The 23,170-nt window shown below is 46.1% G+C and overlaps 1 protein-coding gene across 1 annotated transcript; it reads right to left on the minus strand.

Moving 5' to 3' along the window:
• Positions 1–546: 546 nt before the first annotated feature.
• MELTF (melanotransferrin) lies at positions 547–22,914 on the minus strand. The gene is made up of 16 exons (XM_063306198.1): positions 22,685–22,914; positions 20,763–20,917; positions 19,028–19,127; positions 17,854–18,036; positions 17,132–17,288; positions 16,868–16,935; positions 14,211–14,386; positions 12,096–12,276; positions 11,237–11,388; positions 10,033–10,129; positions 7,458–7,652; positions 5,780–5,936; positions 4,954–5,021; positions 4,686–4,873; positions 2,721–2,919; positions 547–1,411 (listed from the first exon to the last, which is right to left on the minus strand). Exons 1-16 carry the CDS (start codon positions 22,731–22,733, stop codon positions 1,341–1,343), a joined length of 2,196 nt encoding a protein of 731 aa, XP_063162268.1. The 5' UTR covers positions 22,734–22,914; the 3' UTR covers positions 547–1,340.
• Between the last annotated feature and the right edge of the window lie 256 nt (positions 22,915–23,170).

Consider the following 23,170-nt stretch of genomic DNA (forward strand, 5'->3'; position numbering starts at 1 on the left):
AGCTTCCTGTCGGTCTGAAAATTTAGAAACTAAATTTAGAAAATAATATTCTGAAAATTTAGAAACTAAATAATATTCTGAAAATTTAGAAATTTAGAAAACTTAGAAATGGAGAATTTATGGTGTGTGGGCAGGAATTAGGAAAATTGTTTTACACTGGTGGAAAGTCTCGTACATGCAGCTTAAAAGCAGGATGGAAGATATGCATGCCCCTTCTGTATATGAATTGAGCTTCTACCAGTGCTCTAGAAAGCCTGATTGATATGATTCTATGTGAACAAGGTTTAATTTGTTATTTAAAATATGATTTCTTTGTTTGTTTTATTCTACCTGGATACTGCCTGACTCCAATCGACTCAGTTCCATTGTACATATCCACAGCTTTCCTTTTTTCTGTTTATTTTTTAAGCTTTTCTGTTTTCTTTTTTAATTTCTTGTTGGTTATTATTCTTTTTCTTTTGTTATATATAAAAGCAGTGCATTTTTTATTTTAAAAGGTTCCTATCTCAAATCTGCAAAAAACACCAAGGCTTTTAGAACTGCTGGGATCAAGTAAGACTTTATTGAACATGCCAAATCAAAAACAGAGTACATATATCAGTGAAGGAGAGTAATCTGAATCCTGCAATCAATATGTTTTATCTATTGAAGTTGGATCCTGCAGGGAGTGAACGTTTCCCACCCCCACCACCTTTGGTAGAAGGGCGTATGGCTATCCACATTTGCTGCCAAAGCAGAAATGGCAGGAAGATCATCTACAGTATGCTGGCGTATCTTCTCTTTGTACTCGTCATGCTTTATAATCCACAACAAGAATCTCATGTTACTTAACATACATAATAATGTCCTGTTCTAGAGCAAAAAGAATTGCATACCATAATGAATCCCTGCAAGCAAATGTAAGCGAGTAGATGTAAGTTCAACCAAGAATGCCTCTTTGTCTTTCTTACAGTACTCCAGATCAGTACAGCTGATGACACTTGCCAAAAAAAGAACAGCCCTATCTCCCAGATAGGACAGGTCAAATGATAAGGCAAGTTTAGAGAAGGCCCTTATTCACACACAACACTGCCACATAATATGGCTTGATAGCCTTTGAGTTTATATGATGTGCAAGTCCACCCATTATGTCTCAGCATTATGTGCAAATAAGGTCACTATGATTTGCTCAACAAACCATGGTTAAAACATCTGGCCTATCAATTCATCCATAGAATGCACAGTATGCAGGCTGGTGAGGAAGGAAAGTAAAATATTCCACAATCATTGATTGATTTCATGATGATTGCCTAAGATATTAAGTCTTGTGGTTGCATTTTATATTGTACCTGAGTTGTGGATCATGCAGAGGAAATGGTTGCAAGAGTCAGAATTGTCACCAGTAGGGGAATAACATTCACAGGCTTGGATGCTGGGGTATAACAAAAATAAAGACAAACAGCATTAGCAATCTAGACTGAACATACAGAGTCAGCCTGAAGTCCATCCCAATATGGTGCATTCTGATTTGGAAGTGCCTCTAAATGGGTCTCTGACATTGAAAGTAGTTGGGTGTGTACAGGGCTTTGTTTCTGCTGCATCTGTTAATTGCAGATGCTAGGAATAGAATGGAATACTGTTTGCATTTGAAACATAAGCTCTGCTGTTTACTACATACATACATACACCCCACACCTTCAATCCTTAAAATCTGAAAGAAGTAAGAGATTGGCGTGAATCATTCAGGGAGGCTCTGTTGGAAGTCCTGGCAAATCCAGCATGCCTCATTAGCATGTGAATTAGCATGTAAATTGAGTTGTCCCACAATGCAACTCCGAGGAAGCTGTTTGTTGCCACTCCCACTTCCTCTTTCTCTCTTTCCCCTTCTTCCACCCAGGGAGAAGCAAGCATGCTGCTCTGCTCTCCGTTCATCAGGGCCATGTGCTTGGGCCTTGATGAAGGATTCTGCCCCTTTCTTCCACGCAGCTCTTGGCAGCCAAAGGGCTGAGAGTTTAGGACAAACTAAGTATTTAGAAAGAAAAGAAGAACAAAGGAACTTCATCTTTTCCACCAAGATGGATGTTACAGAAGCAACGATAAAGTCAGTAAGAATTCTTTTACTTATCTTAACCTAATCTGTCTAAGTGTGTGATTCTTTATGCTTGGGAGGGCTGAATGTGTAACAACATGTGTTTCTCTGATGTGCTCATTGAAGCTATCTAATCTTTCTGTGCCAGCTTCTCAGCTGTGTTATAAGCTCTGCTCCATTTCAGTGGTTCTAGCAGGCCACTAAATTGGCTTCAGGCTCAAGGGTCATTTTTCATCTCCAGATTGGCTTTCTATAAATGGAATGGAAGAGACGAAATTGGTGTCCTCTACATTACCAGATGTCATGAGTGAGGATGGCGAGCAGGGGGCTCCCATCCAGGCTGTAAAGCGCATGCGTAGTACTGAGGAATTAGGTGGCCATTCAAAGAGACACAGATCAGGCCCGCCTTAGTCTTTGGGGTTTATATGTCTGGGTTTTCCCACGCTTCTTCAGTTTGTTAGGATTCTCTGTTATGTAGCAGTAATAAAACACTAGAGACCTACTCCTTGTCTCAGCGTGGTTCCTGGCTGTTAGGACATCAGCCCATGAAATGTAAGGTTCTTCCTAGCAGTTGTTATTTAAAGAGCTGCTTTCCTTATCAACAGGAAGCGGGGGCGGGGGGAAGACAACTTCCAAAGCAAGATCGACTTACCAGCTCTTGAGCACTGGGAGAATTCCCAACCTTCTAAAGAGTCCAGGAACGGTTGCCCCAGCCAGGACTTGAATGTTCTTCTCTCCCCGACTGGCACAATTGCAACAGTGGAATCCTTGAAGATTAAATCCTGCTTTTGGAAGTCTGCTGAGCTGAACATTTTAAATCCATTGGTGGTGTTGTCCTTACCAAAGAAATCCTGAAGATTAAGCAAAAGTTTTTGTGACACACCACTTGGGATCCATTTCAAAGCATCTGCCAAAGACCATGCTCTGCCAGGAGCTGCTGGGACCCTGCTGGGCAGGCGGCTGCTGCTCCTTAGGCGCACAGGAGCAGCCAGAGACTTGCCCAGAGCACAACCGTTGCCGCGCTGCATATCAGACACAGCTTCAGCCATCAGGAAACGTGAGGTTCCAGACATGCCGAACTCTAAGCTGGGCTAGCAAAACACAGTATCCACGCAACGTGCTACGTCCATACAAATAAACCTGTGATTTTTGTCTGTCTTTATCAGCTGCTGCAATCTTCCCACAATATCATTAACAAGATGGCCACTTAGACATGATAAACCCAAAGCCTTGGATAAAGACTAGCCTATGGAGGTGTGAGGGTGTAAAGCATGTGTGTCCACTAACAAGTTCCTCCACACTGTGTAGTGAGCACCTTCTAGTGTAGCCCCCGCCCCTGGAGCTTGCAGACAGGCCTTCCCAGTGATGGGGCTTGCTTTCTGGAATAAGGGACATATAAACACCATCTTTCATGTTCCTGTGCTTCCCCATGTGAATGCTGTTGTGCTAACAGTGCAGAATCCTTTACTGCAGCCCTTATCCAAGAAGTGTAAATGTGTTGTCTGTGTTATGGTGTTTGGTTCAAGAAACATGTTTTACATATTGGAGGAGGAGGGAAATTGTTCTTTTGCTCACTTTTAAGACTTTTTCCTAACGTTCCATCGGAATAAGTCACCTGTGGCTTACGTTCTGTATGCTGCACTCTAAGACTATTGTTTATTATTTTATTTGTTAGGTTTATATCTTGCCTTTCCTCCAGGGGCTCAAGGCAACTTATTTTTATTTATTTGTTTATTTGTTTATTCATTCATGCATTCAATTTATATAGCCACCCATCTCAGATCAGTGACTCTTACTGGGGGATCTTCCTTTATTCCTGTAACAGCAACCCTGAGAGGTAGGTTGAGCTGCAAGAGAGACAGGCTGGTCCCAGAGTGCACCTGAACCTGGGTCTTCCAGCCCCATAATCCCCACACTCCAGTGGTGTTCCATATGAAGTGACAAACAGGTTTTGTCTTCTTCTCTCAGTCTTCTCAGAGCTAAATGACCACTTCCATTGATCTCTCCTTGTAGGACTTAATTCAAATCCCCTGAAAATTCTTTTTGCTCTTGTTTGTAGTATTCCAATTTTTTCTCCAGCTTGGGCTCAGATCTATACAAACCATTCTAGGTGGAATCAGCCAGTGCAGAATAGAGTAGGACTATTCTGTCTCATCATTTGAAAATAATACTTGTAACGCTGCAGCTAAAATTCAGTTTGCCTGTTATGTAGCCATATCATATAGTTGTCTCCTTGGGTTTACACAACACACTTAACTGGGTCTGGTAAAGTTCTAGTGGCTGCATTCACACAATAAGCAAAGCTTGGTTGTTTCAATCTTGGTTTTCTTGTTTTGTTTGCATATTGTACAAATCCAGACTATTTAGTTTGTTTTTTATTTCCTGCTGTTATGTCATCTATTTCTGTGTCAAACTTGAGCAGAAAAATAATAATCAAAAGCTAGCGGTAAAGTCCCTTGTCTTCTATTCCCAGCCTGGTCTCTGATGGCAGGCTCACCAAGCCAGACTGAAACCTTTCTGAAAAATAATGGAGGAAAACAAATCACCCAGTCACGCAAAGGAATGTAACTGAGTTCAAAGGCAGTAGGCTTTCTTCCGCTTCTCAGATTAAGCCTACCTGAGCCTTATCCAGAAGCCCATACACAACCAGTGCGTTGGTGTCTGGGTGGACCATGATGGCACGAGGAGGCACTTGGCCCCAGTGACACCCAGCAAACTGGGCAACTTCAGCACGGGCACCGTTTGGACACAAGAGCTGGAAGTCACCAGACCGAAGCATGGAGGCCCAGGCATCTGTATTATGACCTGAAAGAATGAGGGAGCGTCTGAAGCATTTCAGAAATGGCAACATCCAACACACCAGTATGACGAGAGTACCCACATACCATCTGTGTTTTCGAAGACCGAACTGTGCTTGACAAAGGCCACATCACCACGACCGTCTGCTAAGCATCTGCAAGGAGACTAGTGGTCACATTAGCCACTCTGCTGTAGGGATGCAAGCAGGTCAATAGGCTACCCCTCCCTCCCAAAAAGGTGCCTTACAGAGCAAAAGGGCCCCCCCCAAGCGCCCTGAGGTCAGCCCATGCACCCTGCTGCTCTCTTCTGTTCCACAGAGGTGGGGTGGAAGGTCTCCAGGTATTTTGACCCTTCCTGATAGGTGTTCTGGAAGAAAGGGGAAGCCATGTGGTTTTCCTCCTCCTCTCATGACTCTGTCGGGCATGTGGTATGTTGCTTCCCCCTCCCTCCTTGCAAAGCAATTTTATTTATTTTATTTATTTATTTTCTATCCCGCCTTTATTATTTTTATAAATAATGCTCCAAGGAAGAGGGAAACTGGCTATTTCCATTCTCCCAGCCATTGTGCCTGGTCTGCGTGTGGGAAAGGGGATAGTGTATGCATGTGCATGTGCCGTAGTCAGCAAAGGTGCAAGAGGCATTGTTCCCACAGCTGAAAAAGCACTAAACAAACTTTGCTGATGTTGAGAACATTTTGTCTCCTGCCTGTTTTTTTTAATAGCCAACATCTATTCTTCTCCATATTTTTTGCACCCAAATGTAGATAAAACTCAGTAATTCTCCATTTTGGTAGTAATCATGCAGAACTGACACTCAAAGTAAACAAAAATGAGTAACTTAGTACAGAGGACACGGTGTGAAGCTTGCTCCTCCCTAAATTGGAAGTGAAGCTGCCTGGAATAGTCCCATTACCTGAAGGCTCCTGTGTAGCCATAGTAAGTTTCCTGGTTGCTGGCATTGCACCTGAAATTTCCCTTGCTGTCACCGATGCACAGCTCACAGAGGTTGGCAGGGTAGCCCTCATTCTCAGTTGTGGGAATGCAGCTGGCAGAGAAAAAGCCACTCACCGCTGGAACAAGAAGAACAGAGCCAGGGAGGGTCCATTAGCTGAGGGCAACCTCGGAAAGAACTCAGCCTTGGATCTGCCCAGGCCTTGGAGGATTATCGCCACCTTGCCCTGACTGGAGCTCTGTAGTCCAAGTCAGACTGGAGAGGTTGGGGCGCTTCATTCATCTGGCAGCTTCCTGCAGTAGGAGCTTCAGTTGCTCCCCCTTTCTTAAATTAAGCAATCGCAGAGGGTGGTGATGAGTCCACAAACACCACATGGAGTTTCTCAAACACAGAATATAATGCTTAGCATTCCTGGCTTGGTAAGGGTATTTGTGGGGGGGGGGGAAATCTTGGAATTAGTTGCCTAGCAACTAAATAGAAGCAAGTGGTGTGATGTGGCTGCTAAAATGGATAATGCAGTTTTAGGCTGTTTCAATAGAAGCACAATTTATTAAGTCATAGAAAGTTACTGCTTAATTCTAATCTGCATTGATAAGACCCCTCCTCTAGTATTGTGTCCAGTTCTGGGCACCACCCTTTCAGAAGGATTCAGAGAAGTTGGAATGGGTTCAGAGAAAGGCAACGGAGATAGATGATCAGACAGCCAGAATTCAATTCCCATGAAGATAGTATGTAATAGCTGACTATGTTGGGCCTTGAGAAAAATGGTTGGATTGTCTTCTCTCCCCTTTTTTAATATGGGGAGAACATATGCTCTTCTCCAGTCATCCAGCACAAGATTTCTCAAAGATAATATGTAAGGATTCACCCATACCATCAGCTAGTTCCTTTAGTGCCCCAGGGTGCAGTTCAGCTGATCCCAGAGCTCTATACTCATTCAGAGTAAAGAGGTATTCCGGACCTTATTTCTACCAGTTTCAAGCTTCAATCATGCCCCTTTGTACCACCCTTCAAAATTTCCTGGTGGATTATGCTCTTTGTTGTTGAAGATTGAACCCAAACAGGAGGAACTCTGCCTTATCTTTGTTACTTGCTAGTATTTTGGTTCTGTGCAGAGCAGGCTGGTCTGAAAGTAATGAACTATTTCAAGATCAAGTGATTGTTCATGGTCAGTTACAGTTCAGTCTCCTTCACTGAAAAGCTGATATGCTGACTTTTTTCCTTTTATTTTAAACCTATCTGTAAAAGCTTCTGTTGCTGTTGTTGCTATTCCTGGCATCCTTGGTAATTTCAACTCATTCTGAGCTTTTGCTTTTTTTACACCAGCTACACAGTTCAGGGCTGCCTATCTGTAATCTTCCTTAATGAGTCGTTTGTAGATCTTCACTAAGTTTATTTTGCGTAGTCACTGGCTTCTTTTGCTGTCCCCCAGTTTCTCTCCTCACTGGGATTGTCTGATAGGACTCGTCGATGTCGTTCAGTTGTTCCTGATTCTTCAGGATCTGATAGGCATCATTTTGCCAGGATTGTCTCACGGCGTCCTTTTTTGAACTCCTATAAGCCCCTGCTTAGGTTATCAGTGAGGGCTTCTAGGTACCCTGTCCTCAGTTGGCACCCCTGATCACCCCTGCCCCTTTACCTTTGAGAACGTTGCATTCCTGGGGCTGAATGAATCCCTTTTGCAGCAAGAGGCCAATGGGTATGTTCCAGCCAGCCATCCGCCCATAGCCTGTGTGACAGGACCTTTTATGCTGTAGCTCGTGGATAGTGAAGACATCAGAAGTTGCTCGCTTCACCACTGCCACTGCGTAGTATGTGCTGGTAGTATCTCCATCTGCACATAGGGAGGGAGGAAGGGGGGGGAGTAAAAGCAAGACTTAAGGTGTCCTGTAACACCTTAACATTAGTAACATATGGCTGCGAGAGCTGGACCATAAGGAAGGCTGAGAGAAGGAAGATAGATGCTTTTGAACCGTGGTGTTGGAGGAAAATCCTGAGAGTGCCTTGGACTGCAAGAAGATCAAACCAGTCCATCCTCCAGGAAATAAAGCCAGACTGCTCACTTGAGGGAATATTAAAGGCAAAACTGAAATACTTTGGCCACATAATGGGAAGACAGGACACCCTGGAGAAGATGTTGATGCTAGGGAGAGTGGAAGGCAAAAGGAAGAGGGGCCGACCAAGGGCCAGGTGGATGGATGATATTCTAGAGGTGACAGACTCGTCCCTGGGGGAGCTGGGGGTGTTGACGACCGACAGGAAGCTCTGGCGTGGGCTGGTCCATGAAGTCACAAAGAGTCGGAAGCGACTAAACAAATAAACAACAACAAGGTGTCCTGTTCCGCAATCTTGCCTCTAAGCGCACATCACAGAAGACTTCTGAGGGCTGCCAGAGGGCCACTTGTTGCATATGTTTTTCATTTGGACATTTCTGACATACCAGAAGGCTCAAAGCTCAGTAAAAGCATACAGTATCACACCCCTCTGTGTGCAGAAAAGTACATTACTCCTTGCCATCTCAGTCTACTTTGGTGGGGTCTGGAAGGCTATGTTCACCCTAAGGCTAAGACATGATAGCTTAAGGGCTGTCGCAGGGAAAGAGTGGATTTAACCTCTGCAGCTCTTGAGGTAAGACAAGAACCAGCAAGTGGAAGCTTTTCAGAGGGAGATCCAAACACAGAATAAGGAAGAATTCCCTGTGGATGTCATTAAGCATGGAAGAGCCGGCCTCCTGAAGCTGTGGGGGTGCCGACATGAGAGGGTCTCAAGCCACAGTCGAACAGCCCTTTGTCTGGGATGCTCTGAGGAGTCCTGCCCTCGGCAGGGGATCAGACTAGGACACCTTCAGGGTCCCTTCCAACCCCTTTGCTCTGTGATTCTAGCTGGGGGCTCTGAAGCGGAATCCCCACAAGGTGAAGGCTCTGTTGCCTGGTGGCTTCCAGGTCTTGGAACGGGGTTCAGTTTTCACCCTGCCTGGGACTGTGGTTACCCTGAAGTAGCTGATACTTTCCTTCCGAGTTCTTCACATCCACCTTTTCTTAGCAAAGGCTCACGTTGCGTTGGTGAGCAAATATGCTTTAGGCCAAAGAGCTGCACATCCCACAACATTCCAGGATGGGGCGATCTATGCCCACAGATCAGTGCATCGGTGCTTCCCTATTTCAGTCATTTCAGTCATTTCAGGACTGACTGGGAGCATGCAGCAAGCAAGAACTGCTTTGGGGAACATAAATTAGAAGACATTTTATTGGTTTTACACCAGCAATACAGTATAACCACAGGTGGTCCTGGAATGATTGGAACCAAATTGTAGGCCCTTCTTGGTGAAGTAGGCATTTTAAGGTGAAATGTGTGCCTTAAGCTTAAAGTCCCCCAAGTCAGCCCTACCTACTCAGGTGACATCAGCATATCACTGTCCATGACCCTTGAGCCCTCAAAGGCCAACCAAACGAAAAGTGTGGCTGCTGCCCTCATCTACAAGCTGGCAATATGCTTCGGGTGCATTTCCACAGTACTAATGTATTCAGATGTCTTTGGAACATCAATACTTGAAGCAACATGTTCTTTCTGGTTGTGAGGGGGAGCATCTCCTCAAGCAGCATATTTTGTGGAGATGCAAAGAAGGGTCTTTTCAGCAGTGGACCACCAGTTATGGACACCTTCTCCCTTTGGTACCAAGTGAAAATTGGACATATCTACTAGAAAGGAAAATTACCCTCAATTCAAAATGATTCTTCAATGTTAAATTATTTGTTTTATTCTAATTATTTTTGTCTATTGCACCTTCCCTGAGATGTGTTAATGAAGGCTAATCACAGAGAAAAAGGGAAATAAGCGACTGGGAAAGAAAGGTGCAACAGAGCTGGTTTAACAGTTTCCATGCGCCATCTTCTTCCTTTGGTGAGCTCAAGGGTGCAACACAAGCCGGTACACTGAGCCCCCCCTAGCTCAGGGTGGGGGGATAGGAACAGAGAATATCATGTCAGCATGAACAGAGCTGGTCTCAGCCAGAGAACTCTGGAGGGTCTCTGAGAGGCTGGAGCAATGGGAGAGGAACGTGGCATCCATTCTGTAGTGCCTCCACTATGGAGGGACTGAAAAGTCCTAAGGAATCGCTTCTATCCAAGACTTCCTACAGTATTTCCACTTCACTGAGGGTGCTGAGTCCACAAACAGCTGCAGAACGGCTTTGACACAAAGACCCACGTTCGTACCTGCATAGTGTTCTGCAGCAGCAGGCACTAGACCATAAGTCTTCCCAGCCACGTAAATATCCTTTCCAGCCAAAACCACGGCATCAATTTCTCTTTTCTGAAAGGAAATTAAAATGGGTGTGTGGTTGGAATGCTCCCCTTTAAAACTTGGCTGCGTCATGAGGCAAGATGGCCCTCCCTTCTCTCCCCAGACAGCCTATTCAGCCATTGTAACCCAAACAAATTTGCTGTTAGCCCTTCTAGGTAGTCCAGACAAGAAGCACAACTATGAGTCCTAAATCCATCTTTTACATGACGGCAGTCCAGTCTGTGGCTCTTCCTCCTGTCTCCCAAGGTCATTCCCACAGACCATGACAGTTGCCAAGGAATCTTGGCATGGAAGGACCAGATCAAGCCTCCGGGTGGGCAATCAGGAGACAGGGCTGGTAGGCTTTCTCAGGTGTCTTGTCCCAAGGCATCAGCTGCCCCCGTTCTGTACTGGCCCAGAAAAAAAGGACTCTATGAAAAGAGGAAGGGCAGTTCAGGCTGTCTAGTCAAGCTTCTGTGATTCCACAGCCAGGTCCCCCAGTGGGATTAAGCTCATGCAAAAGAGTGGAAGAGTGCATGGAGTTTTCCCAGCAACTACCATGGAGAAACAAATGATCCTTTCATTACAAATAACCTCTAGAAACTTTATTCTTGACAGCTATTCTTCTCATGTCAGTCTTTTGAGATAGGTCAGGCCAAGAAACAGACATGGCAGGGCAGTAATATTTTCAGGAAGGCTCTTTATTGCTGTAGGTAGAATAACTGAATCTTGAAAATCTGTCAGACTTTCTCACTACCCCAGTTTAATCCTAACCACATCAAGCTGGGGTTATTTTGAATTTCTCTCTCTTGCTTCCCTCCTTGTCAGGACAATAATATTTTCTGAAAGTCCCCCTACTAAAAACTTATTCTTTTCTCAAGGCCAGGCCTGCATTTCTTCACATCTCATGGCTACCTGTCCTGGAAGTTACTTACACACATATTCTCTTTGGATGGTTGTGTCCACCAGTGCCCTATTATTGCACTGAGAAGGCACATCCCCAAGGTTTACACACACAGTGTGAGCCAAGGCTCCTTGCAGCCTGCCTGCCTGCCTGCCCCCAAGAGAAAGCAAGAAACACCACATGTACACACCCCTGGCAGGTGTTCTTGCACAACCTTTCATTCAGCATCTCACCTGAATATGCTGCATGCACTGCTCTGGACTCTGGGCTGAAACACACTGGATTTCTGGCTTCAGATTCTGGCTCTTAAAGACGGTGGCCATCTTGCTGCATTTCCAGATCTCCTCTGTTGACAAGACACACCAGCGCAGAAATTCTGGTAACCCTGCATCAGAAGAGGAAGAGGGTCACCAAAGTCATATGAATGCTTTTAATGCAGAAGCAACTGGTTACATCCTTACAAGCCAATGGAGACATATCCTGAGTTCCTATCTCCGCACTAGTCTGATCTAGTATTTTATTTATTTGTTTGTTTGTTTATTCAATTTATATGGCTGCCCATCTCACATTCGTGACTCTGGGGAGCTTACAATTAAAACATAAACAGCACCATTTAAAAAAAAAAAACAGCCACACAAACAATACAAATGTTAAAAACAATTAGACCATTTAAAGCTACTGTACATGGACAGTCACAAGGATCCTATAGTATCCAATAAAACCAGACCACTGCTTCTCTCCCTGGCAAGCAGAAGTGTCAGCAGCAAGATACTTGGTGGGGTCCTAAATTTTAAATTCCTAAGTATACTCATGATATCAAACCAGACTCAGGGCATCCAGAAAAGAGAACCTGGAGGCCATTATGGGAAACTCACTGGAAAAGAGCTTAGAATACTCTGTTAGTAATAAAAGACAAATCTCCCTTTTGGGATCTTTACTGTACAGTAGTCAAATTCTGTTGTCCCACAAACACAGTTGGTTTGCCTTTCTCCCTTCCTCTCTCTCCCATGCTGTTCACTCTTCCACTAGCTCTTCAGGATGCTAGAACCAAGAAGACATTTTCTTGTTACAAAGGCAATTTGCAAGACATACTTTTAGGATCGCAATCCAAGCCTCGCATGGCATGCAGATATTCATCTCCCAACCAAGCCTGGTATGTCTGTTCCATAATGGGAACCAGCTCTGTGGTAGAGTCTTTAAAGAGAAGATTTTTTCCTCCATAGGCTGTTGAGTCAAACATTTGGAAGCTGGAGTCTCCACCGTTAAACCTTTGCTGTGACATTGGGAGAAAAGCACATCTTCCTTAGGAAAACATCTGAATTCCTGAAGGTACAGTAAAGCCACAATATGCTTCAGCTCTGCCATAATCAGATAAGTTGAAAAGGGACTTGACCAAATGTCAGCTAGAAACCAAAGGCTTTACCAGCCCATGTCAGGTCTAGCAGCTGTCATCCCTTGCTCTTCTGAGAGCTGAGCTGCAGGATTGTCCTCAGAGCTCAGCTGAAGAGCCAAAGCAGACACAATGCGGCCTCTCCCTCTGGGGGCTGAGTCACCCAAAGAAAAGAAGGAAGAGCCAATATGCTATAGAGATGCAGCTGTTGGACAAGGACCATGAAGACCCAGGTCCAAGCCATACTCAGCCTGAAACTCTTAGGCCAGTCACACTCTCAGACTGACCTACCTCACCGATTGTGCTATGGGAATAAAATGGAGGAAAATCTCCATGGAAGCTACCTTGAGCTCTTGGAGGAAAGGTGGGATAAGAGTCTAGCAGATAAAGGCATAAGTAGAAGGTCCTTTGGATATCTTAGAGGAAGGATGGGCAGCTTACAGCCTCTAAGCTCCCTGATTGCATTGATGAATTTCTAGTGGTACAATTGCTGAAAATCACAAGGTTTCATGACATTTTATTTATTATCTATTTCCAAGCATTTGAAAATAAATTATCTTAACTCCACATGGCTTACAATCATATGGCTACAAATCAGGATTCCCATAAAGCGTTGCCTGCCTACTTGGGCACTCCTCTCTGAAGGGTCTCCAAAGCACCGTTTTCACCAACTTCCTAAATATTACTAGCATGTGGCAAGCAAGCTGTTCCACAGGGAGGCCATGCCCTGAGGCTCTCGGGGTGGGAGCCTGGATCCCCTCCACTCCTGGCTGGCACATATTGGGCAGACCAAAAGGTAACGGGCAAGGTCACCAGGACCTTAAACTCGGCCTGGCAGCAGCGACAGGCCCATTGCACAACTTTGACTCTGCTGACGTGGTTTCCACCAGTGAGCAGGAGGGCTGCTGCATTCTGTGCTGTGCCAGTGGTGGTTTCTGGGCCACCCAGGGCAGTCTCTGTAGAGCCCACACAGAAGTCTTAACCGGAAGACGGCAAGGGCATGAGCCACTGCCCTCAGCGCTCCCGCCAGGAAGGAGCAAACTAGCCAAAAGCGTCTGTGGCCGTGGCCTCCATCGCAGCTCTAGCTGGGCCATGAGTCCAAGAGATCCCACCCCCAAGTTGTACGCTTGCAAGGAAAGCGCAAACCCTCCAAAAGCTTAGACAGAAAATCCTTGGAATTTCAACAACATTATAGTATATCCCAAACCAGACTAGGTAAAGGTAAAGGTTTCCCTTGACGTAAAGTCCAGTCGTGTCCGACTCTAGGGGGCGGTGCTCATCTCCGTTTCTAAGCCTTAGAGCCGGCGTTGTCATAGACACTTCCGGGTCATGTGGCCAGCATGACTCACGGAACGCCGTTACCTTCCCGCCGAAGCGGTACCAATTAATCTACTCACATTTGCATGTTTTCGAACTGCTTGGTGTGCAGACTAAACCAGACTAAGAAAGGCAAATAAGCCCCCTCGCCTTTAAAAAACTGGGGAGCCTCCTCAATCTTGGGCCTGTGTGGTGCCATTAATGCAGTCCTGCCCACATTGCAGCACCTCCCTTTGTGCTTTCTGTTGTTTCAATCACTCAGCTCCAGTTGGCTCACAAGTAGCAGCATGCAAGGACAAGACAGTCATATCAAAAATTATCAATATACAAAACTAATAAAATCAGATGCTTTAGGGCATGTTTTGCTTCTGTCTCCATAATAAGTTCTATGGTATGAGTGGCGGGTGGCCAGATGCAGAATCTGAATCCACTCATCCCACAAATCTGGCCCAAATCCCTCTAAATTCCTGTAAGCCAGACAGAGCCTGGGAAAGGCTCACCTGTCCTTGGTTCAGCAGTTCAAAGATGAGACTTCCTTCCATGTCCTGTCTGGTGATTACAGCATGAGCAGGAACGCGTGCCAGGTGACATGTCCGCCACTCGGTGACTGCCGCCCGGCTTCCATCCCGGCAGAGAAGTTGGAAGTCCTCGAGGCTCCAGGAGGACAGAGCTCGGCCTGAGATGAGAGCAGCGCTCACACCCAGGACCAAAGGCCGAAGGGGCCTTGCCTCCCCTGCCATCCCACCCAGAGACCAGAGCCGAGCTCCGGGCCAGGCACTTCACAGGTGCCCTTGAAGCCAGTGCACATACACAGAGATGGGTCATCCCAAGCAGGCCCACCGGGGTTAAAAGGAAGAATATACATTATGCTGATTTTAAAATGAAGGTGGAACAGTAATAAGAATAAATATATGCCATTTAAAAAATGGCTGCTCCTTTTTTTAACTTCAAGTTCTAGCAAGCATCTTATTACTGACCCAATAGCTGAAGCTTTACATTTTGATTTGGTTTCACACAACTTACAAGGCCCAATTCCTGCACTGACACAAACATGCTACACCCAGAATTATCCGGAAGAAGGTGCATTTGTTCTGATAATGTTCAAAAGATATGTACACACCTATCCTCAACCTCCAGTTAGGGACAAATTTCTAGGAAAGCAGATTCCCCTCAGTCCCTCTCCAAGGTAAAGGTAAAGGTTTCCCTTGACATGAAGTCCAGTCGTGTCCGACTCTAGGGGGCGGTGCTCATCTCCATTTCAAAGCCGAAGAGCCAGCGTTTGTCCGTAGACAGTTCCGTGGTCATGTGGCCGGCATGACTAAACAGAACGCCGTTACCTGCCCGCTGAAGCGGTACCTATTAATCTACTCACATTTGCATGTTTTCGAACTGCTAGGTTGGCAGGAGCTGGGACTAGCAACGGGAGCTCACCCCGTCACGCAGATTTGAACCGCCGACCTTCCGATCGGCAAGCTCAGCAGCTCAGCGGTTTAACCCGCAGCACCACCTTGAGAATAAAAGTGGGACCTGGGCCTGCTCTGGCTGGAGTCCTCCCTCCCTCCCTCCCTCCCTCCCTCTCTCTTCCACACACACACAGACACACACCCCACACACAGTTTGGACTCTCTGAACTGACTACGAAGAACCAATGGGAGACCAGCTGTGCCGAGGTTCATCTTGCCGGGGAATTTCTGACCACTTTCTCCTTTGGAGAAGGCCCAAGAGGATTGGTGAGCCTTGCCTTGACAGGGAATACTCGGTTGAGGACGTGACTGTGGAATGCTGGAGTTTTTATTTAAGGGAAGCTAAAATTAAAGCTTAGCCAAAAGCAAACCTTAGACTTCAGAAAAGCAGGATTTTATAAACTCCAGATACTGGTAGATAAAACTCCACAGCAAGAGAAGCTAATGGGTGGGAGTTTCTAAAGAAGGAGATACTAAAAGATCACACAATTTGAATACAGAAAAATGAAAGAGAGGAGAAGCAGTTATACAAGAAGCTTAGTGGAGATGTGAGAATGAAAAAGGGATGTGTGGGAAGTGGAAAGAAGGACAGGTAGCCAAGGAAGGGAACAAGCAGTGCTCCTGACTGTGCTGCTGATGTCAGGAACACAAACACTCAGAAGATGCTGGGGTAGGTGAAAGACACTAACAGCAGCAATGGAGAGGAATTACAGAAATATGTTCAAAAGAAAAAAAAGAGAAGAATCAGTATCCTAGGAGTTTAGTAAAGAGGGCAAAGTGCTAACAGTTAGCAAATAAAAAGCAGAGCTGCTCAATCTGGCCTTTTCCAACAAAAAGTGCTGAAGAAGAGCAGGACGAAAGGGCAGATTCAACATGACTTGTGATCAGGGAACGCCTCCTCAGTTTTAATGAGTTTAAATCTCCAGGACCGGAAGAGGAACTGCCAGCTGAGATACTGAAGGAACCATCTGATGATGTAGCTACTTTTTTTTACGTTATCTTCGCAAAATCCTGGAGTACAGGTAAAGGGCCAAGTGTCTGGAGGAAAGGGGAGATCCTGGGAATTACTGACCAGGCAGCCTGACATCAACACCTGCGAAAATGCTAGAGAAGTTTTCTTTCTTTTTCTTTCTTTCTTTCTTTCTTCTCTCTCTCTTTCATCTCACATTTGTCACTCTGGGTGGCTCACACAGTTAAAAACAACCAAAAACCACAACCAATAAGCAAAATCCAAAAAATCAGTAAAAACACAATAATCCCCTTTAAAACCAAATTAAAAACCCAATTAAAAAACAAAATTACAACCAAATGGTCTGTAAACACTTTGAAAATAATGTGAAAAATACCAGGTCAGCATGGATTGTCAGCAATGCATATAGACTAAAGTCAAGAATAACTCTCATCTTTTTCCTCTACTAAAGTAACTTCCTTAACAGATTGTGGAAATGCTTTAGTCATGGAATAACTTGAGTTCAATCAAGCATCTAACGAAGTGTCCTGTGGCTTTCTGATTAGCAAATTAATTACAGTGAACTGGATGGATGATAATTAAATGGATATATAACTAGATCAAAAATCATACTCAAAGAGTTTCTACAATGGCTCCTCATCAAACAGGCAACAGGCATCATGTGGAAGGCCACCAGGTGCAGTCCTGGGCACTCTACTCCCCCATATGCTGATTAATGGCTTACCATCTGTGGCTTCTGGCACTGTGGTGTGCTTGACAAAGGCCACCTCTCCTGGCCCATCCACCAGGCACCTGTGGGAAGCCACCAGCACTCGTTGGCCACAGGCCGTCTGCAGTTCCCACCCAAAGGACTTCCAAGAGGCATCTTGGCCTGGGGCAGGGCTCTGCAGCAATATGGAGCTCATCCACCCCACCCTTGCAGCAGACCCCACTGTGGCTTTTCCAAGGAAAAGAGCACCCCACTCTCCAGGCAGCCCATCACAGATACCTGAAGGCACCAGCGTAGTCATAATATTCCTCTCTGGGGTTCAGCTCACACTTGCTCTGTCCGGTTTCATCTCCTTTGCAGAGTTCGCAGAGGGATGCAGGGTGGCCGCTCTCACCTGCTCCAGGGACACAGCTGGCCTTGAAATAATCACTGACAGCTGAAAGGGAAGAAGAAGAGCTGAATCTCGAGTTGCAGCATCTTCAGCCTGCCTGCCTGCCTGCCTCAGGAAAAACTACAACTGTGGATAAAACCATTTTGTGGGCCAGCCAAAGGCCAAGAAGCCCCCTCCAGTGACGGGACCCCTTTCTCATAGCCAAGCATTCCAGACAACCACAATGGCCCACTGCAGAGCAAAGTTACAGCTGCAGAGAATGTGCTCAAAACCTCCAGAACAAAAGATGGCCTTTTGTGACCAGACCATCACTCAGTAAGGCTCTCGGGCCTGAAGTTGGGAATTTGAGCACAATAGCCAGCCTTCTGCTTGCACAGGACATGTGTTGGGCAGTGGCCTTGAGGGACAGGAGGAAAGCTGCTACCAAGACAATGGCCAGATAAAAGAGGTCTTAGTCTGGGGGAGAGATGGGGAGAGCCAATTCAGATTTGCAAGATTCTGTTACTATAGCTTTACAATAAGAGTAGTATTGTACAGACCTACACAACATTGCATTCCTAGTCTGATCTACCTTGAAGGGCTGACAGGACGCAACCCAGTCAGGACTCACCTTTGGAAACGTTGCAACCCATCATCGGCATTCGACCACTGTCAAGGAGAAAGCCAACAGGGATGTTCCAGCCAGCTGTTCTATTGATCCCTGTATGACATGTCTTAGCCCCTCTCAGCCGGTTGATGGTCAGATTGGAATCTGCTTTCACAACAGCCACTGCATAATAGGAGGTACCAACATCTAGGCAGGGAAAGGTAAGACCATTTAGGCCAGTTTCTCTCTGCTGTGTTCCCAAGAAGGGACGCAGGGTGAATGCAGTGGTAACTTTCTATCCGTAGCAGGTAGATAAACCCCTCGAACTTCCTTGGTCAGGGCAAGACCAGCACTTTGATCAGGGACAGCAGAATGAAAGGTCCTTTTTGAAGAGGAAGGAAGGAACTTATAGAGGAGCAGCTGACGCCACAAATGAACCCAGCTGCTCTAAAACCCAAAAACTCCACCAAATGTCATAAAATAGAACAAACGCGTTTGTTAAGTACTTGATTGACCAATGAAAATAGACATAGATTATCAGTGCTTTGTGCACTAGACTCTTTCTGAGCATTTTGCCCTCAACAGTATGCAGTGAGTTAGCAACACTTTTGCTTCTTCTTCTGGATCAGTTTAGAAAAGTGGCTTTCTCCCACCTTAGGATAGGAGTATCAGCAATTCTATAAAATCAGTGGAAGGCAGAGCACAAAGAAGACGGTGGGCCTATAAGTTGCCAGTGGTGTTGTGGCATCTTCTTTAGTCCAAAGCAGATCTACTTATTTATCGTATGGCAGCACATCATACATATTACAAATATATTATATTTTTAAAAACTGGGAATATAAAAAGGTATATAGAAAACATGCATTGGTCATAGGGCAATTACAACTTAAAAGCAAACGTTAAGATTACAAATATAGTCTTTTGCAGCATCAGCTGCCATCAGGAAATCAGCAAAATTCCCATCGTAGGGCCTAGGCAATTGATAGACCGCCTCCACATGGTGTCCCCTGGGCCTCCTAAGACTTTCGGGCGTGGCTAAATGGTCTATCATATACGAGGCAGCCAGATAATCCTATGGATCTCCTGGCTAGAGCACATCCATTTTTGTCATCTTCATCCAAAGCAGAATCTTTATGACATGGTGCAGCTATATAAGTCTTGCCTGAAAACAGGCAGTTGCTGCCACCCACCCATTTACCTTGGCCATAGGCTTCCGCCACCACTGGCTTCAGACCGTTTTCCTTCCCAGCTTGGTAAATGGTGCCACCATCCACAGTCATTGCATCAGCCAAATTCCACTGTATGCAAAAAGAGAATGGCACTGCTACTTTCCGGTGAGAATGGAGGCAGCCCTGGCAACCTACCGTGAGAAAAGTTCTTAGGGCAATGACAGAGTGGAGCACACAATTGTGGCATGCTCAGTCAATTTCCCCAAAACTTTGATTTGCTCAGGGTAATAGCTAGAAGGCTCCTAAGGTCTCCCCCAGATGCTCTCCTCACAGATACCGAGGAGAGCCTGGGAGAGGTCTGCAGCATTAAGGAGCTGGCTCCTTCAGCAAGCAATGGATTTTTCCATTCTACTCACAGAGGCTGCTCTGTGTAACTTCTTGGCCCAAGACACTAATCCTTTGTCCTTCATCATGCACTTCCAGCAAAGTTTCTTTCCACCACACTGGAAACTGGCCTAAGGAATGCAGTATGCCAGTCATGGCCTCCTTATTTTGATTTGCAACAGATATAAGTAATCTGTTCTAGTTATTACATTGTGTTTCATCTCCGTTTTATTCTTAAGCTTTGACTGAATGCTGCTGAAAGAGAAATGCAGGTATACAGTCGTGTCTGTGACTCAGAAAACAGGCCTTAGCGGGGAAGAGTGTAACCCTGGCCTTGGGTCCCACCACCCAGACAATCCAGGCACACCCTGCTAAGGATCACTTGCTCCTCAGCGCCATGGACACACACATCCTTTGTGGCTACTTCCATGGATCCCTACAATGAGCAGACCAGGCAGAGGCGTCCTCACTTGCCATTTCTTCTGCTGCCCTTCTCAAATCCACACTGTAGGGGGTTAGCAAAGGCAGTCTTTTCCTTCTCCCCAGTCAGGAATCCTGAGGGATGAGAACAACCTCATGCCTCCTTCATAAACCTTAGCATCAGAAGTCCATGCCATGACTCTCCCCCAGGCCTGTCCTCACAACCCAATGCACATGGAGTCTGTGAATCCAGAAAGAGGCATTTGTAAGAGAACATTAAGATGTTTCCCAGGAAAGGGGGTATGAAGATAGAGTAGTAATCATTGTCTGGTGGCCAGCAGTGCTTTACAAACTATGTCTGTGTTATAAACAGCAAGGTCTAGCTCTTCCATTGCCTCTGTGGAGGGGCATTCATTTGGTGGGACTCCAGATTAAGAGAGCGGTTGCTTCTCTCTTGAGGACCATTTGGATGACGCTGACAAACATCAACTTACAGGACACTTCCTTTGCAATCTCAAAAAGGCAGTCAGTGAAGCTTGGGTAACATTTAACGTTATTTGAATTGTAATGTTATTCATTTATTTTTAGTTGAAAGTCAGATGAGAAGCTGATTTAATTGGTATATAACCATAGTATAGTCTAAGGTTGCAGTTCCAAGCATAGTTGGATGCATGAGTTAGAATTTCCAGTGAGCTGATGGAAACTCGATTCTAAAGCCTTGACTAAAGGCCCTCTTAGTCTAGCATCTATGCTCTCAGACTCCATTGCAGTTCAGTGGTTAATACATTCAAATAAATAAATAAATAATAAAGTCCACCAAGACAAGACGACTCTCTGTGCTGTAGCCTACCCTATGTCCACCAATTATGAATTCAACTGTTAGAAAGCTCCAACATACAGTTCGCTCTGTGCTCCCTTCCCCTCACAAACTCCAGACCCAGAAGCAAATAATTCACTTACGTTAATCATAGAGGTGCAATTGACTGCTGAGCCACCATTCACACAGGCCAGTTCAGGGAGGATGTTTGCCCTGGAGAATGCTTTGCTCATGTCACTGCATTTGGCCAACTCCTGGTCAGAGACTGTGCACCAGCGCAGCAGGCTCAGCATGGCAGCTGAAATGAACACGTGCATGGACACACACATACAAAGAGCCGTTAAAAATCCCTGGCTGAGGAAGCAGGCAGCCCAGAGTCAAGCACATTCACAAATTATGTTTGCAAACTTGACGGACCATCTTTCACCAGTTGTTTCTACCTGTCCACTCCAGTCAGGCAGGACGAGCATGCTTCAGATCCCGTCGGCCAATGAATGTTGGTTGGCAGGGCCTAGAAGACGTGCCTTTTCTGCTGTAGCCCCCAGATTGTGGGACATTCTTTCCCCTGGAGATCAGGGCGGCCTGACCCTGCTGGTCCTTCGTAAGGCCCGAAGACCTGGTTCTGTGCCTGGGCCTGGCGTCCCAAGGGTGTACAGGGACCTGCTTCTTGGTTATGCTAGTGATTTGGGTTGATGTTGCTCGGCCACCATGTAGTTTAACTGTTATAATTGTTTTTATTTTAACTTTGTTCGCCACCCACAGTCCCTTGTTGAGATGGGTGGCCATATAAATTGGATAAATAAATAAATAAACACTTCTCCAGAGATAGTCACTAGTCACTAGAATAGTTACTACAGGAAATAGATTTATGCTGAAAATATTTACTGAAAATCATCATAACCATCTCTCCAGGTTGTGCATTAGTCTCTCCCATTGACTGGTTGCTTCTATTTATTGATTTGATTTGATTTGATTTGATTCGATTTGGGTGCTGCCTAACTCCAACCTGACTGGGTGGCCAGACCTCAGTTCAGCCAGGCAGCCAAAGCATTCCCATGAATGAGCCTCCTAACGCTTAGCTGAGACCCAGGCTCACCTCACTGTAAACTTAAGACAAAGCATGGTTTTCAGTTTAGGCACCTGGGTTTGGATTAAAGCTTTTCCGGCTAACAAAATCACAGGAAGACTGCCAGAGCCTGCCTGAGCAGAGGCCAGAGGGAGTGCAACAGCCCAGGCGTTAACCGTCTCAACAAGCGAGAACCCAGAAGCCCCTTCGCAGCGCTTGGGGCCAGGAACCTGAAAAAGAAGGCAGGAACAGCCCAAGCCCAGCTGGCGCTGTGACCGTTGGCATGTTTTCTCATGAAAGGCCGATGCCGGGGACCGTTGGCTAGAGCCGCAGAGGAAGACCCGATTCTCCTCTTCCCACCAGAGGCACCATCTCTGTGGCTCTACCAGTCACTCTGGCTGTTGCCCCCAAGAGGAGGAATGGACTGCAGTGAACACTCCCTCCTCTCCAGAAAGAGGCCTGGAAATCAAAGTCTTCGCCAGAGCAGAGGGCAGGAGCAGCCTTGCTCTTTGAACAGTGCCCCCACCCTGGATTCATGATGTTTCAGCCGTGCTGAAAGGGCCAAGCTCTGCTCTTGTTTGTAGGGGCCCTGGTGGTGGCAGGAGAACACTGCTTCCCAGGAGGGCTTGCAAAGATCTGGAGGGCAGCAAAGGGGTCTCGGTGGCCCATTAAACAAACACCCATTTTCCTCTTGGTCTGGATCTCTGTATGGCCCAGAACGCAAAGAGAAGAAGTTCGTAGGGCTAGAAAATCCCAGATCCCACTGGAACATACTTTAGAACATACTTTTCCCCCTCTTCTTCAAATTATAACGGCTAGCAACGCATGAGCCCACAAAAATTCTGCCAATAAATACAGGAGTAACTCGCGCTGCTGAAAGTTAGAAGAGGCATGTCTCCATGTGTGATGGAAGATAAATGGCTGGGGGTTCTCTGTAAGTTGCACCAGAAGCGTCTCTTGAGTCTGAGTCTACCGTGATCAAGCAAAATGTCACCCTACCTGTATGGAAGCAAAGCAGAAGGGCAAAACAGCACGCTGAGTGCCTCATGGCAAGAGCCCTGTGCCTGTGGCGAGGTTCTCCTCTCTCCCCAGCCTGCGAGCAAAGGAAGGAATCCGGCCCTTCCCTAAACCTGCTCCTCCTCCTGTCCCTCCCTCCGAGGAAGCAGGCTGGGCCCTTGGCGTTGGGAACAGGCTGCACCTCTGTCCTCCGCCTTTGCGGGGGGAGAGTGAGTGTCTGCCTGCCAAGGTTCATAAACGGGTCCACCCTCGTAGTCCTCCTCCGGACGCAGGCAGTGCTCGGAAAAGGAGGCGTTGGCTGCCCAGCAGAGCCACCTGATGGTTGGGTGGAAGAACTCCTCATGCCAAGGAGGACCCAGGAGGGGAACCAGGGAGAGGCACCCAAGACCACTGACTTTTAGGAAACCAGCATGACAATGAAGGAAAAAACCGTTCTTGGGAGGGTGGACTGAGCAGGAGCCAGGCTTG

This window comes from Candoia aspera, chromosome 6, assembly GCF_035149785.1.
Source record: "Candoia aspera isolate rCanAsp1 chromosome 6, rCanAsp1.hap2, whole genome shotgun sequence".
Classification (NCBI taxonomy): Eukaryota; Metazoa; Chordata; class Lepidosauria; order Squamata; family Boidae; genus Candoia; species Candoia aspera.

Coding starts and splice junctions, on each gene's coding strand:
- MELTF (XM_063306198.1), bottom strand. CDS start 22,733: ATGAGGCACTCAGCGTGCTGTTTTGCCCTTCTGCTTTGCTTCCATACA. Junction 17,289..17,853: donor GGGTTGCAACGTTTCCAAAG/GTGAGTCCTGAC, acceptor CTTCCCTTTCAG/CTGTCAGTGATTATTTCAAG. Junction 7,653..10,032: donor TGCTGCAGAACACTATGCAG/GTACGAACGTGG, acceptor CCCTATGTGCAG/ATGGAGATACTACCAGCACA.